Source organism: Ruditapes philippinarum, unplaced genomic scaffold, assembly GCF_026571515.1.
Source record: "Ruditapes philippinarum isolate M1 unplaced genomic scaffold, ASM2657151v2 ctg2012_1_1_1_1, whole genome shotgun sequence".
NCBI lineage: Eukaryota > Metazoa > Mollusca > Bivalvia > Venerida > Veneridae > Ruditapes > Ruditapes philippinarum.
In genome coordinates this window covers 62,166-79,803 of record NW_026864155.1, presented here as the reverse complement: position 1 = coordinate 79,803, position 17,638 = coordinate 62,166, and the positions used below count along the sequence as shown (strand labels likewise).

At 30.0% G+C, this 17,638-nt stretch overlaps 2 protein-coding genes across 2 annotated transcripts in view; both read right to left on the bottom strand.

The window, feature by feature from the left end:
- LOC132724599 (uncharacterized) overlaps positions 1-15,462 on the bottom strand; it is a 54,854-nt gene extending 39,392 nt beyond the window's left edge. Inside the window, exon 1 of the mRNA XM_060709477.1 lies at positions 15,365-15,462. Coding sequence (XP_060565460.1) covers positions 15,365-15,428 — 64 coding nt within the window. The 5' untranslated portion in view covers positions 15,429-15,462. The remainder of the gene's footprint in view (positions 1-15,364) is intronic.
- LOC132724598 (uncharacterized) lies at positions 6,693-12,519 on the bottom strand. The gene is made up of 6 exons (XM_060709475.1): positions 12,386-12,519; positions 11,860-11,895; positions 11,058-11,138; positions 9,211-9,453; positions 8,521-8,608; positions 6,693-8,321 (listed from the first exon to the last, which is right to left on the bottom strand). Exons 1-6 carry the CDS (start codon positions 12,516-12,518, stop codon positions 7,766-7,768), a joined length of 1,137 nt encoding a protein of 378 aa, XP_060565458.1. The 5' UTR covers position 12,519; the 3' UTR covers positions 6,693-7,765.
- Positions 15,463-17,638: the final 2,176 nt, after the last annotated feature.

Genomic DNA, 17,638 nt, shown 5'->3' with positions numbered 1-17,638 from the left:
ATTGATACAGTACCTACCTTTGATGTAATGCGCCTCTGTACTAGCTATTCTACCTGCAAAAGGACGCACAAGAATGTTTGATAGTTTTAAAGTACGGCGAAAAGTTTTACAAACAATTAATAAATAAATTACTATTGAATTTTAGGCATGCTATCCATTTTGTCAATGTATTTTTATTATCAATAAAACCACTGTCAGGATTAACGGTGATACCCATGTTGCTTTGCCTTTGGAAATTTGGTAAACCTTATTAAAAAGAAAGAAATTTATCAGATTGGTTAAAGTATTACCTGTCCCATAGAATATGTTCGTATTCCAATAGAATCCTGGCTTAATTGCTGACTTCATACTGTGCAAGTAAGTTGATGAAATCTTGTAGCCACAATAAATTTTTTCTCGACTGTTGTTGTACACAGCTACGTGTCCTGTGGAGTATGTGCAAGGAAAATTATGCTTGTTAATCTAGTTACATAATCTAATTACGTGTTTGTTTACGGTGCCTCCTTTATCCATTTTTGCAAAATGCAATGTATTACTTTATACCAAAAGACTAATGTGTATATCACATAATATAATATATATTTATCTTAAATATTCAATGTTTTCAAGTTCAAAAAAAAAAGAAATCCACGAGACAAATGAAAGACGGTGCTTTATCGGCCATATCTTTCAAACATTAAATCTTGAGCCATAAGGAGAAGACAGTATCAATTTTCAAATATTATAAATGACTAAACATGATCTACTTATTAGAATTGAAGATATAGTATAAAATCAAGTTTTAAGTACCTTCTGTTGAGGAAACCAACACTTTTGTGAAAACTATATATACCAAGAAAGCGTAATCCTTCATTATTGTCCAATATAAAAATCGTGAAATAAAATATAAGACACGATATCAAAGGAAGACGTTAAAACACTTAAAACGACATCAGTTATCTCAAATAAGACTTTCAAAAGCTGCTTTTTGCAGTATTATAAACTTTAGTTGACAAATATTTTCGCCGTTTGAGTTGTACAGGAACTTGTGTAAAATTTGTACCCTGATTTGTATGTGCTTATATCACCAATAATACCACAGTAGAACGTGCTCAATTTCATGATTTAATCAATTTTATCAGACAATTTGTACTACATGTATATGTAATGTATTTGATAAAGTAGGATATACCAAGTTTTAACCTTTCATTGATAACGCAATATTGTAAAAATATTTTTTGTTTTAGTTTGAGGAAGTAATTGATAATTTTAAAACTATTTTAACTTCTTCTAATTCAAACCTTTATAACACACTACAAGTGACCTTTTAAATGGACAGACACGATAAAGGTCACTTTTCATTAAGGTTACACTTTTTAGATTGACACGCTAAAGGTTAATTTTTAAAAAGGCTACACCCTAAATCACTTTTTTATATCGGTAGCACCCTAAAGGTCACTTTTTAAATGGACACTCTAAAGGTACTCGTATTTCTTTAAATACGTTACACCCTAAATCAATTTTAATATAGGTTGCACGCTAAATGTCACTTTTTGAAATGGACACGTTAAAGGTACGTAATTTCTAAATAGGTTCCATGCTAAAGGCCACTTTTTAATAGGTTACTTATTAATAAGTTACAAGCAAAGTTTGCCGAATGATATATATTGTCTTTCATTGGTCGAAATATAAAGTTGATATATCAAAAACTTTAAAAGTGATGATCCCCGGAAGATATGAAAACAATAATATAAATTAAAAAGTGCAGACTCGGCTTGATTAATTCTTAAAGTTTTCTTACTCATTCTTTAACTTTCTTATTTCTTCATGGATTTACTTCAAATTAAAACAAAAGACCTACTTCATATGTGATTAGATTTATGAAATGGGTTTCCATGATTATTTTCATTTCAACTTTGAAATTCTTTTTTGAATTTCTTTGTTACTATGACTGGTATATTTGAAAATTTTGCTTTTACTAATGTTATATTCTGATAACAACCAGGGATGTTTAAGGATTTACGCTCAAAGTCTCTGTCAGTTGGTCTATCTGTCTATTTCTAAAAACTGTTTCCTGGGACCACTTTTAGAAACATTGAAACTTTTCCAACAAATTTACTTAAAATAGAGAAAATTTGAAACATCGGTTATACATAATTATTGTAACGACCAGCCCCATCATTTTATGTCCGAAAATAAACCCGTATCCGGAAACTACTCAAGTACTGAAGTAATTAACTCTACTTCATGACATCGACTTTTAATCATCAATACATACACAATAATTATAGATAACTTCATTCTTGTGATACTTGCGACGATTACATCACTTGAAAAATTTATTTTCGACGCTGTAGCCGTTTGATTGATCAATTAGCAACACGCTGCCAATTTAAACATGGCGGTTGGCACTGGTTAAATTTCTGCCCGTGCGAGCTAGGCTGTGACGTCATCGGAGCGACGATACTGCCAAGCTAGTCACCCTACGCCAAGTTAGCAACCTAGCGTCCGATACAATAAATAGCAGGCCGAACCTGCCAGAATAATCAGTCCTTGGTAAATAGCCACCAAAGCACACCTTAGCTACTTTCTGTACCTTATTGAATATTGATGTATCTCCAGTTACCAGAAAGGTATATGATACTTTATGCCAGTTAAAGTTCATATAGAGGCTTTATACTAAATCATCTTGTTTGGAAGCTCCGCATTAATTTCCATTTATAATAGATCCTGTCTGAAGACAAAGTTTCCACAGCCATAATCCTATATTTTATAGTGATACCCATATACCAGGGTAGAACACCATGATTGTATTTTGTAGTTACCATTTTAGATACCCATCAACCTTATAGCATTTCATTGTAATTCCTACCATTAAATTTGTACCAGACCACAGGCAAGACGTGACACCGGTGAAGCCTTTCATTTCATCTTATATTCTAGACGTAACAGAAGAATATTCCTGAGCTAAGACGAGGAGCCAGAACCAAAGCCATCCATAGAACAAACCATATACGAATTTCATTGTTTGTGTAATGTATATTTAATCAACTGTTCAGTTAATCTTATTTCAGGTGTTCGTATCTTTTAGTCCATATGTCCCTATGTTCCCATAACCTATTACGTGAGTTTGAGAAGAACTCACGTGTCGATGGGCTAGCAGACCCTGGGTACGTTTCAATATTCATCCTGAGAAAATTGGATCATAATTGCTTGTTTTTCTTTGTTTTAAATTTATGATATCTAGTAAGCTTTTAAGAACCTAGAAAAGTTGCCGTCATTTAATCAAAGGTACTTCTACTCTAGTTTAAATTTGCATATTGAAATGAATGAGTACACTACATTAATACATTTTGGTTTTACAATTGAACGAACTATGTCCCGACGGTGGAGAAAACAGTTTAAAAATAACTATTGTCTATTCTTCCTAAAATTCTAAACGTTTGAGATGACTTGCAATAATGACAGAAGAAAACTAATTAAAATGCGTTAAAAAGATAAAATGTTTTCATCAGCATTTAATTTAGTTGTTTTTGTATATTAGGATCACATGGTACAAAAAAAGGAAACGTATTTGACATAGCCGGGATCTTAATTTTCAAACGTGAAGTTACTGTTTTAAAATTAATGTTAAAAGTTCCTATTTTCATATTAAATATTCTCCACATAAAGCATTCATTTTGATTTTCTCCTTATAAAACTTATTAAATGCATCTGAAATATTTTCTTTACTTTTGGTTAGATTTTATCACATCTGTAGATAGATTGCAGAATGTTTATGGTCATTGCAGCCGGCAAAATCCTGCTAGTACATTACTGGTACATAAAACGTTCTAAATATATACGGAGTGTTTTTAATAAATTTAACAATAACCAGCACGTTCATATGTACATGTTATGTTTTTGGAAAGTCAAGATGTTATCTGAATTTTTTACACTATCCCCGGGAAATATTTACACTGTTTTGTGCTAACCATTTGCAAAATATTTATTAAAAAAATTTCATATAAATTATTAATTATTTTCTGTAATTAATGTATGTAAAACTTGAAGTGCATGTTGTTCAATATTTATCTTCTTATCCCCGCTATAATCAACGTCATTGACGTGTACTCATTACATGTACACCATAATCGTAGCGGACCGGTTAAGCAGAGCCATACTGATGTTCGTCACATTGCTGATGTTCTTCAGTTTCCTAATCCCTTTGTCCAAAAACTGTGGTCTAGTTGGATATATTTTTGGGTTGAACAATTCTTTTTCTCTTAATTATTTTGGTAAGAATTTCTTCATTTCTAATTATAGGTACTTAATATACATGTCTATTTAAACTTATCTCAGATAAAAATGCTATTTACATTTGGTTGAATGTATAATTTATGCAAATATAACTCAAAGCACGCTTAAAGGACTTGCTAAAGTAAATAAGCAGCTAACGATAACTGAGAAATATAATTTTTTAGTCTAAATGTTTCAAAAATCGTAAAATATGAATTTAAAAATAGTGTTTTAAATCGGTTTTATTTGTATCCCCTTTCGTAAATCCAACACTTGTGTTTTAAGCTTTGTTTGAAGTTATGGTCTATTTCATTTTGCAGAAAAATCTGTAGCTACACTATGTAAATTTGAGCAATATTCATTTCAACCTTCGAGGAAACAATGCACGGCATTTAATTTAAATTATCCGTTAATACGTGTCTTCTTCTAATAAGTGATATAAATTGTAATTCATCTACATTTGCTATCCAAATATTTATGTTTTCATAGATAAAGTACACAAAGATTTACCTATTTTTTAAGCAAACCATATTGAGAAAATACATATACTATCATTTTGTCTTGAAACAAGATTATTCTGCGTTTCCTTTATATGCGTTAAACAGCATGAAAATAACAGAACCTTATTACTCATGATGAAAAGTAAGTAAACACTTTCTATTCATTTCCTATAAATTTCTATTATACAGATTATTCATAAACGTGGTGTTTCTATTAATTGCGCTCAAAGTTGCCTCTTTCTGATTTATTTTTGTAGTTGGCATCAAATGCAGTTAACTGTAATAAGATAGAAGATTTCACATCAAACGATATTGTTTATTGCAAATGTGTTGTCAGAGCCAAACTCAGTCAAGTTGCTATGAGCTTTGTGTCACACATGGGTTCTTTCTTCGTTGCGGATTATACGTGTCTGTCACTTTCTAAAACGATTGTTTAATTCTTTAAATAGATAAGAGGAAAAACTAGCAAGTAATATTATACTTTTTTCTATTTCTAAATTGTTGCTTACTGTTTAGGTTTCGTGAAATAGGTAAATCTACATTAATGTTTGTTTGTTCAATAATTTACTTTGTAAAATACTTTGATAACATTGTAATAACTACGCCAAAATAATTAGATGAAATATTTCTGTCAGATAAAGGATCAAAATTTGATTGCATAGACAAAAGTGTCCATTAATAACATAACATAACATAACATATATTTTATTAGTCTTAAGCACATTAACAGCTCATCGACATTTACATACAATATGACACGTATTTGTAGCATGCGTAATAATTATAATCATATTTACAGAAATAGAAAAACACAACGGCTACCGCGAGAATTCCTATATTTTTTACAAAAACAGAAAGCTTGGTTAATACGTCATCTATTATGACACTATTATGTTGAAAAGTACACATTCACTGTTCGAACACTAATTGGTCTCTCTAAAAAATGATTGTCTGATTCTAAAAGCCTTACGAATATATAATGCTAGTTTGATAAGTACATTTTTATTGGTCGAATTTAAAAGTTCAATGAACTTGTTAACACTTGCATGATTACAATAATAGTCACTTATATACTTCTTTCTGATGTCTCTATATAATTTACATGTTAAAACGGAGTGGTATTCGTCTTCAATGTCATTCATGTCACATAGCATAAACTTTTGCTGATCCCTCGGCACTGCATTTTCAAAGTGTCTTGCCTTTTCTATCATTAAATCATGCGATCCCATACGTATCTTTGCAATTGCTCGTCTGTATTTCAAGTTACTCAATATTATGAGATATGAGGGAATTTCAAAAGTTTGTTTGATTTCCTTGTATAAATATAACGAAGGACACGTGTTAATATCTATATACCATTCTGCTATGTAAAAGTCTCTTAGTCTCTGTTTCATACCAGGCGTGAATCTTTCTATACAAACAGATGCTGGGAAAATCCATATTTCACCAAAACCAATTGCATTTAATAACTTTTAATAACCAATTGTCAATAGCATTTTCAGTCAAATTTAACAATCTATCAAGCAAAGTATTTAAAATACAATTACTTTTTCTACTGCTCAGTTTTATAAAATATTTAACTGCTTTTACTTTTCGATCGATTATTAAAGGGAAACGGCCAGACTTATCATAAACCCGCACATTACTAGTAGACATTTTTACACCTAGTGTCCATTTAATAAATTTTCTATGCACCCGTTCTATGCACTCCGCACTTGACAGGCCCCATATTTCACCAGAATATGTCAGAATTGAGCTCACAAAAGAGTCAAATAAATTAAACATGATGTTTGTTGGTACTTGCATATTTTTTACCAATGAGAATAACGACCCGACCGCTTTGAGTCCTTTTGCCGCTAGCGTCATTGTTTATGCTCGAGGTATACAAAATATTACTTCCAAAATGTCTTGTTCGGTGTGTATGTGATCAGACGGGTTCATGGTCCGAACTGTATTTAGACACAAAGAACAAATTACTTGTTACATATATGTATATAACATATAGCCATATAGTTGAATTGAAAATAGCTTTATAATAGAATTTTAATACATGCCTTAGTCTTCATATATATAAGAAACTCTATTCAATTCATACTTCAGGTTCATTTTATTAGGTATGTTTTAATAAGAAATATTTGTAATCATTCCATCATGAAGGGTTTGCATTGATTTTCAATTAAAGTATGTTTGTTTGTCTGGTTTTGAAGCCGTGTTTGAATGAAATATCGGCAATACATGAACACTTATATTCCTTACTGACCTTACTAAATAAATTGTAATCTGTTCTTGTTGCATTTATCAATGATACATGTTTTATGATATTTAGATAATAATTTAAGTAGATATCAGTGTAAGCAAATGGTCGTGTTATAAGGGATTTTCTTAGATATGTGCGAGAGATTGGGAAAACTAGTCATTATTAAAAGTTTATTATCCTTGAAATACATCACATTTAAATGTTTTTTTTATATTTCAATGTAAATTTTAATGACAACAATAACAATATATAACAAAAGGAAAAAAGTATGTAACTTGAATTGCTTGATTATTAATTTGGACATATCTATTTTTCTCTAATTCTTTCGGGTTTTGGTGTAACACATGATACTAATCTTTCACACAAAAGCATTAAAATGTTGAATATTGTTTGAACGTATGACATATATCATTCTGAAACAGGAAATAATCACATAATCGTTAAATAGACTGTTGTCTTTCTTGTTAGAATGATAAAGTGAAATCGTCGTTTGCAATGAAGATATTGACATGTGAACATGTCAGACTTAGTTCATTTGAACGGAATCAAGTATTTGATAGCAGTAACATCTTCTGATCAACACATTTAAGATCAGAAAATGAAAACAAAAAACATTGAGAAAAAGCAACAGATAAAATTATCACAGCGGCTACATCAACTATATATTAATATTACAACAAACTAGAGTTTGACACCCAGTTCTAATGAACAAGAAATTTCTGTAATACTTGGTTTGCACAGTAAATTTGTCTTATAACTTATTTCTAGTAGTTGATGTAGAGTCATAGTAGTTGTCATCTTGAGATACATGATTGTAAACGTCATCAGGCAATGCTGTGTTATTCACTTGAATTGTTGAGTCGTAATCAGATTCAACGAGACTGTGGTCTCCTGTTGTGTTGTACAAATTGTTACAATCTCCTTCTCCCCTGACAAAAGATGTCAAATTGTACTCGTCCACGCTTTCAAAATGGTTGTACAGATTGTCCGACTGATTAGAACTACCATTTTGAAACCTACCAGCAACATCGTATTCATCATTTGTTGCGTTTTGATACGATTTATTTGAATAATTATCTTTTCTGGATCTTGTGTCACCCTTTTTAGGTTTTTTGGCAACAGCATACTGTGCGCTTATGTCAGTTAGATTATTTTCATTCGTGTGGTGTTCAGATGATGTTGGAGTTTCTTCAATACTTTTAGAGTAAACGTTGAGCTGACCATGAACTGGCGAAGCTTCTTGAATGGGAAAGTTATTCATACGTCCATTTTCATGTTTTGGATTACTTGACTGCCAACATTTTATCCTAGAAACGAAATTAAAAATATATGTATTTTAGGTTTTATCTAGTATATTTTTAAGAAAATAAATGTATTGATAATGGCATTGGTTAACTACGAAAACAACTGTAAACGGTTTATGTTAAAACTATTCCAAAAATTCATGTAAATGTTAAATTTAAGCCATGTTCACCATGACTTTTAATGAATAAAAACATATCTTACCTTCTCCTGTAAATGTAAATGATAATTAAAAGTCCACATGTCAAAGGTAATATTATTCCAAGTGGTATACCAACTTTTATCCCTATATCTGAAATACGTCATTGAGAAAAATACATACACATGAATTAAAGTTATGCAACATATATATAGTTTTCTTTAATGGTAATATGTAAGAAATGTCTATAAAACCCTTCTAATGTAAAGCCATATTGTTTTATTAAATCAAATGTAAATGTTCAATGAACAATGAAGTGACAAGACAGCAATACTATATCATTTATATGGTGTACAGTCCACGTATCACAATAATAACTTAAACATGTCTTTCATTGACTGTTCAATGTTCTGCAGCATTTCCAATTTTGGCATTTTTTACCGAATAATCACTACCGAAAATATGCCTAAGGAAAATATCATCGGCATGCCAAGAAATTATTCCAACGTCAAAGCTTTTGTCCTAATTTGTCAATGAAAATAAGATGCTGACAGGTTTTGATATGTTTGCGATTCAGACAACAGATACTAAGATATTTTACTATGTGATTGACACTTATGTCAAAACATGCAAAATAATTCATTTTAAGAAAACAAAATAGATTAAAAGATCTTATAAATTAACAGAACGATACTTTCATTGAAAGTCATGCGAACGTATAGATCAGACAAATGAGTTTATTAAAAGCATACAACCTGAACTTTGCTCTTCCTCATGCGGATGTGTCTTTTTCACATTTGTTTTATATTTTATTGAAGTTAGAACTCTCATTGTATGTTTGGTTGATTTATGAGATGTATTTGCAGTTGTTTGTTGGCGACTTGTCATCGACATTGTTAGTTTTGTGACATATGTAGTGTGTACCGTTCTGGTGTCATTTGTAATGTGTTCCGTTCTGGTGACAATTGTAGTAGGTTCAGTAACTTTAGTCGTGAGGCCTTACAAATTAACTCAAAATTGTTAAAAGCAACAACGTTTAAACGCAAAAATGTTTTAGCTAGTTCTGAGTGCATTGTAACATACTATTTGAATATATAATAATATGACTATAATAGTAATAAAGCTGTTCTATGATGATATCCCTTTTGAATAAGAATTATTAACTTCTGTTGAAAACATATAGCGTATTAATCATCATTTGAGTCAATTTTAGTTTTACATATCTGACGTCAATTGACGAGTCATTTTTTAACTCGTTACATGTATATACATGTATTAAAGCACTCGGAAGCTTAGTCGTTGTTTAATAAAGAATAACTGAGAACAATGTTGAAGTCCATTTTAAACGATTATCAATTTGTTCAAACCATACACAAATGTACATCTTTAATACACGTGGGAGTATTCTTCTGTGATTGTCATGAAATGATTTCTATATCTGTTGTATACTGAACTGTCACGGATTTAATTCTTAATGTTTTGAGAGTATCATTGACCAAATATATATTTGGGAATATATTTTTAACTCTCATTTTTGTTTATTGTTTTGTGTTATGTGTAAGATACTATACGGTTACTTCGTCACATATACTTGTTCGCTACTATGCTATTTTCAGTAATATACGAGTATATAATGCTTATCTATTTATAATCTATTAATTCTCTTTATTAATGTATAGCTTTGAAATAAATACATAATTAGCAAACTAATATTGCAAAGAATTAATATTAGGTCATTAGTTTTACGCGGTTGTCAATGCGTGTTCCAAAATAATGCATTTAGTGAAAGCTGATGACTTATAAAATTATCAGATGAAGATAAAGATATTTTTATTAAAACCCAAACCACTAAATGAAGTATGTCAGAAACACGTTTCACACTTAGCATCAAAACAAAAGCTATTAATTGGCCCTTTCCCATTGCTTGAACCTGTGCGGATAACAACTCGGTGTGAATTAATTGATTTTGTCATTCTTTCACTCATTGTTATGTCAAATTATAATTTTTAACATGATTGGAAAATCCAAATTTGAAGCTTTTCATCGCTTCAAATGCTTTAGACTATTGCTTCAAGTAAACTTGCAACAACGTATAATACAGAACAACATTATAGTTTTTTAACAAATTTCGTATCCTCATCATTAGTTGAAAGCATCTACTAGTATATAACAAAATAAATGAAAACAATGATCACCAAAAAAAGGGACATTCAATGAGGGTACCAATTAAATAAAAACACAAAACAACAACAACAAAACACTTGGCAGCCTGCATGGAACCAGGGTCTTTCAAATTGTACCAGTTCATATTAAATGTTGAATTCGTCTAAAGCCGGTGCTAGGGGCGTGGACGGTAGTTTGCACTTGACAGTACCGTCCATGAACAGGCTCAATCAAACCGAGCCTGCAACATTTCAATTTTGCCGTGTTTAGCTTTCTTTCGGGATTCTTATCTTCTCTATTTCGAATAGAATTTGAAAGACCCTGGTGGAGCCAAGCATGTCGTGTACACTGGTATTCTAATTTCAGACAAAACTGTAATACTTTAAGGTAATGAAGATATAACATAGCGTAATAATTTTCAAACCTGAATTATGCTTACATAACGAGAAACGTGTTTCCGTACAATTTGCAAAATACCTTCCAATCGAACTTTTATAGCCTCCGCATAATTTGTCTTGAACTGGAAAAATAATTTATCTGGACTTATCTTGTAAACAGATGCTAATTAGAGAAAATCGAAAACATTGTGAAAATTAAAAAAAATTGTTTCTCATTGTGGGAACGCAATATATAGTCTAATAGTGACATTATGCTCATATTTTTATAGTCAAGTTGAGCTGAATTGACTTTATATTTCAAAAGATTGACTGACAAAATGCTGTTTGACCAGCAGTTGATATTGGAAAATGTTTTGAATAAAATTATAAATCTGTCTAAAATCTAAAAAGACTGCCCCACTCTTTTTATAAGCGTTACATGTAAATTATAATGGATATTTGCAGAAATTTCGTTGGGATCTCTGCGTTATTTATTGTTTATGCGAACTTTATTATTAAATAAAAAGGAATTATTGCAAAAAGAAAACTTATTTTGATATTCACCCATTCACTCATTATATACCCCTGGATGGGCATAATGTCACTTTAACAAATCTTAGTCATATATTCAGTTATCGAATCATTATTTATTGTGATTTTGGTGACAGATGATTTTATACTCAGAGATAGTTTGTCAGCCTTAATAATTTATTCTTTATTTTGCGACTTTGTGATTCAGCCATTATCAACAAATATGATCTTAAAGGAACACAAAGATTTTGTTATGCTATGAACCTTCTAAATATAAAACCTAAGATAAAGAATGTGTGTAGAACAAACATGTTATTTTAAAATGGTACGTACTGTTTATGTTGTCCACCATTGTATTAGCCCTAATAGCTGCAAAAGTACAAATAGACTGCATGATAATAATTTTATATGCTATGTTTTATAAATTATTTCGATAAAGAAGCCATCTAGTTATTGTTATGCTGTCAACTGTCACCTTTATATACCGGGGGAGGTATAATTAAATTATATAAGTTAAACATAGCTTTGCTGTTTTAAAGTTATATTGTTCATATCTCCAATAGTATGGAAAATGTGTCCGCACATTTATGCTGCATTTACAATTAGTACAGCATGTTTTGCAGCTATTGACATTTTCCTGAACTTGACTTTTTACTTTTAATAGTGATGTGCACTGATAATTCATCTTTCTCACACACATATTTCCATATTTTAAATGAACGCCGTGTTAGTTTTTTCTGTCATTTACAAAAATTCTTAAACATTAAAATTTCAGAATGTTCCAAACAATGTTCCCTGTTTCGCTTTATTTTTTTTTAATTTTAAATAATAAGAATATCAGCATGCTAACAAGTTTTACCTTCTCCACGCAATGTCCAATTATTCCAATAGTATCCTGGTTTAAATATTGATTTCATGCTGCGTAAGTCAGTTAATAAAACGGTATAGTTACAGTGAACATTTTCTCGAGTACTGTTGTAGACAAATAACATCCCTGTCAAGCATAACAAGGAAATACATGCGAAATAATATACTACGCAAATATTTTGAAGAAAAAAATCTAATTATGATTACAAGAAATCATTGTATCCAAAATAAAACTTGTAATACATTGACTTATATTTTCTTTGTTAAAGCTGCATGCCTCCAGATTAGCAGAACTATTTCAAGGAAATCAAACTTGTATTGAGGTTTGATGAAAAGTAAAAAGACTGAAGAGAAAAGTTATAATTGCCATACTATTTGCGATAAATGACCGATTTTTCAATAAATTTCAACATATTTCTACAGCGTTACTAACACAGTAAGGCATAATTTTGCCTATTTTGATCCATTTTTTGGTAATTTACATGGGTTGTCAGTGCAGTTTGCAATGTGAATATTATTTTCTTTGCCAGCTTCACAATATTTCACTTTTTAAAACATATTCAAAATTTTCATGAAAATTAGCAGGAATCTCGAGGCGTGCTGCTTTAAAAGTTACCCATTAGTTTTCACATTTTTTTACCAAGTATTGCCGAAAAATGACCGCAAAGTGATGCAATCTATTAAATTATACCAAATATAACTTGTACCGTTTACAGTTTTGCAAAAATAGTTTCTGTTATCGAAACAATCTCCATAAAGCACTTCTATGATTTTGTATAATGTGCTATTGAGGTAGTTAAATCCACAATATCTGTCTCTTCCTGAAAATAAAAATAACATAAAATTATTTAAGAGGATAAAAATCAATGTCTTGTCTTGAATGTTTATTTTTAATTAAGATGATAAGCATAAGTTTTGACACCCACAGAATTATAATGGTACAGTCATTATCATACAATAAAACGTAACTATGCTATATTTCGAGGCTATTATTGTATAATTTAGTGTTAAAGCAGCAGTTCTGAAATCTATTTGACGAGTACACATCTGCTGTTTAACTTATATTGTACGGGGCGCTAGTCGATTCTAATATAGGTTTAACATGTATGTAATAGTTCAATAGAATTAATATTGTATTTAGTTGTGTAAAATGACCTGTTTATTTTACAACATTTTGTTCTTTCTAGCATTGTACGTGTTTGATGTGGATTTTTGACAATAAAATGACGGTACAATAGTGATTTGATATGAATAAATTGTACTCGGAGAAATGAAAAAGCGGCTAAACTTATCTCGTTAGGAAAAATTTGCTATCGAAGTGCATCATATATAAAAAGATAACCAGGCTAAGAACTAATTATTGAATTCACAGAATGAATATAGACACATTAATGTTAAATGACGAGATCGAAAAAAATGCAAAAAATTCAATATTATCACAGGATTATAACTAAAACTAAGGAAAATGATATTTTCTGACTAGCATTTTAGGGTAAAAACAATTTAAGAACAGTAAAATGCAATCAAAATATTCACATGATACCGAAAACTTAAAATTGATAAAACTTGACTTAAAAAGTGATCTTAAACATTAATCTTTATTAGGCTGTGAAACACCGGTATTTTGAAGAGGGTAACTCATTAATAGTTTTCAACCATGATAAGCAAAGAATTTTTGCCAAAGCATTTGACCTTTGAGACTGCGAAAGATTTCCTTTTTCACGAAACCTGGATTTGTGACTGTGAAAATCCTTTTTGGGAAGGAAATGCTTCCTAATATACTTGACCCAAATCATTTGATCGACTCGATTGGACACACACAACCAAATGTAAAGATTTAAATTGTTCATGGCCAAGATCTTTGGTCCAATTTCAGGACAAACCTATCAACCTATCAGCTAAATTTGAGTTACCTGTTAGTTATCACATTTTATTTAAACTATGATACCAAAAGGAACAGAGATTGTCAAAATGAATTTGAATAAGCAACATAACAAACAGATGTGTTAGTATGTTAAGTAAAATATTAATGTTTCCAATATAGTAATTTTAACCTAAATTATCGAAACAAAATAAAATTAAGAGTCAATTTTAAAAGTAGTATAATACAGCTGTTACAAAAATGACTATGTTCAAAAGTGTTAACCTTAATTATTGTTGAACCGGAACCATAGAAGAAATGACAGAGATTATTCACTGATTGACTTATTGAATTGCAAAATCACTATCAAAAATGATTTTTGACGAAAAAGTATAACATACAATAACAATATCATATTGTTACTGGGACACTTACCGTTCAGTGTTAAATGATCGGCTGTCCATATGTCTGCATCACTCTGTAAATGGAGTTTGTCTATATCTTGCCCTAAACCAGTCTCAAATGGAGGCATATAACCCCCTTTACTTTTACAATTTTCCACTGCCTCTTGCCAAGTCAAAAGTTCGGTGTTGCAGAAAATAACAGAGGGTGCATCATCTTGGTTATTTTTTAGTTTGCAAAATGAAAACATATATTTCAGAATGTTACAGATAAACGATTTTATTTGACATAACAGACAAATAAAGGGCTAACCAGGGTGTTGAATGTAAAAAAGTTAGATTTAAATGCAGTATATCGTATTTTCATTAAATTATATATTTTTGTTTAAAATATGCATTTAAAAAAGTAAATTGAATGTAAAATATCCATCAAAATCGTATATAATTAACATTTTGTCTTAAGAATTTAAATGCACAAGCTTTAATAGGTCTTATGTCTTATTATAACTTAAGTTAATCAAATAAGTTGTATTATAGACTCCCCTGTCTCTCAACCGTGCAATTGTACGTCACGACGCGTACACAAAATATCAAAATATTTAATAGTACAAATTTGTCATCATCCATTAGGCAACATCCATATAGATGAAGTATAAATGAACAATTTAAGGCGAATAAACTTGTTTAGTATTAAATAAATTGTAATTACCTTCTGTAAAGGAAACCAAAGCTTTCATCAAAACGATAAATACCAAGAAAACAGAATCCTTCATGATTATCCAATATTAATAACGGAAAATAAAACATTAGACTCGTATTATATCAAAAGAGGAAGTTTTAACACTTTGAACGATAACAGTTATCTCAATCGTGAGTTTTTTAACCTGCTATCAGTCTGCAGTATAATTTATTTAACAGTATTTTCAGTTTGATTTTACGAGTTTACATTTAGAGCCCTTCAAGTCACCAATCTTTATTTCGATAAAATGTGCTCAATAACAGGATATAATCAAAGTTATGTGATTAATTTTGTCCGGCGAATAAATAACGATATGTTATATGCTTGATAAAGAACCATGCACAAAGTTTTTTTATGAAGTTCAACAAAAATACTATAATATTGTTAAAAGGTTTGCAGCATTGATGTTGTTGCTTGTTGTTGTTGTTTTAATCTGATATTATTAAAAAAATGACAGAATATTTTAATATCATATAATCTCTGAAATTAACGTACACGTTTTAATTAGGGACCCGATCAGGTTATACACCGAGATTCAAATTTTAATTATGTTGAACGCAAAATTTTACTAATGAAATTTAAATTTGTACCAATAAATTGCCTAGCAAGGCATAAGTCAAAACATGAAATGCCATCATTTCAAATTTATTAAGAATTCTTTAACCCAAATGATGTTAAAACACATAAACATGTTTAAGGCTAACTTATTAAAACATTTGGTTTTATCAGTGAAGTAAAAATCATATCACTACGCACAATTTCACTCGTAAGTCAGTCAGTCGATAAAATATTGTTTTCAGTCAATAGGTATAGTATTAAAAGACATTTGTTTGGGTTTTAATGTTTCGTAAATATGAAATAAATTGCATTGAGATTTTTTTTAAATATTTTCTTTCACTCGTTCTACGCGATCATGGAAGTATTAATTTGCTAATTTCTCACTTCTCAGTGAGATATGCATCATATTCGTTCAAAACAAATATCCTCTATTAATGACATTTATTGTACTTTTCACTGAGCGCTTGTGAAATCAACATTCTCCATTACGTTAAATATAATCTTGGTCACATTATCAATCATATATATCTAAATTTATAATGATTAATATGTTTATTTGCAAATGATACCAAAAACGGAAGAACTTAAAGATTTGAAAGATAAAGTATTACTGTCATGCACAAATATCTGAATTTTCACACAAATATGCGGTTGATAAATACAAATATTCATTTAGATAATCAAAGTATGGCTAAAATTGCCATCTATTTTACGGAACAAATGTTTAAGTAAACTCATTTAGTAATTTTGTTCTTGAAATTATATCGATCGTTATACAATTTCAATGAATATAATGTTAAAAACTGTTATTGAAAGAGCAACTTACTGAAACACTTGACATAAAAAGATACTTTTTTCTTTCTGTTATAACTTTTCATGCGTCGCTTTGTTTTTAAGAATATTAGAAAAGTGTACATGGTTACGTCAAAGTTATATCACATCATTTGTACAAACCATCATCCTGTTTTATTTATCATTTAAAACATTTTGAAATTCTAAATCTCATGCGCTTGTATGAACCTAATCAAGATAAACATAGATAAAGCATGTTTTTTTAAACAGCTTATTACAACTATACATTATACTGATAAAGTGAAATAAATGAGTAAAATACCTCAATACCTAGCGGCTTCAATATTTATGCACTTCATCTTGGGATGCACAAATACGTTGGTGATAACAATCTGGTAAAAATACAATGGTTAACTACAGTCTTGCCTCCCCTTTTACGAACGAAGAGCACAATTCTCACAAGCTCTTAGAGAACATAAAGCCATTACCAAACAAAACTGATTCAAAGTATTTAAAGGCATATGAAGCCTCAGAAAAATATATAAATTTGTTTATGTAGAAAGGGTACACATGTATTGTAAAACTGAATTAAGAACATTTTATATGAGTATTACTTTAAGTAAATAACAAATAATGTGTGATAAGTATTGACAAAGTCATCAAAATGTAAACATCGTGGTATTAGGGCTTCCGTACAAATTCTAAATCAATCTTATACTGTAACTGTTTCAACTACCGAAAAGCAAAGTATGACTCATGTACTTGGGCTATGAGAAACATTTTTGAATCAAAAATAAAAATGTTTTTTAAAAACATGGAAATATTTCCATTTTTAGGCATCTGCGTTTTTAAAGCCTTAACAATACAAATGATATTAACTATTCTTATATCTAT

Coding starts and splice junctions, on each gene's coding strand:
- LOC132724598 (XM_060709475.1), bottom strand. CDS start 12,518: ATGTTATTTGTCTACAACAGTACTCGAGAAAATGTTCACTGTAACTAT. Junction 11,896..12,385: donor TTGGACATTGCGTGGAGAAG/GTAAAACTTGTT, acceptor GTACTTTTGCAG/CTATTAGGGCTAATACAATG. Junction 8,609..9,210: donor TGAGGAAGAGCAAAGTTCAG/GTTGTATGCTTT, acceptor GACGTATTTCAG/ATATAGGGATAAAAGTTGGT.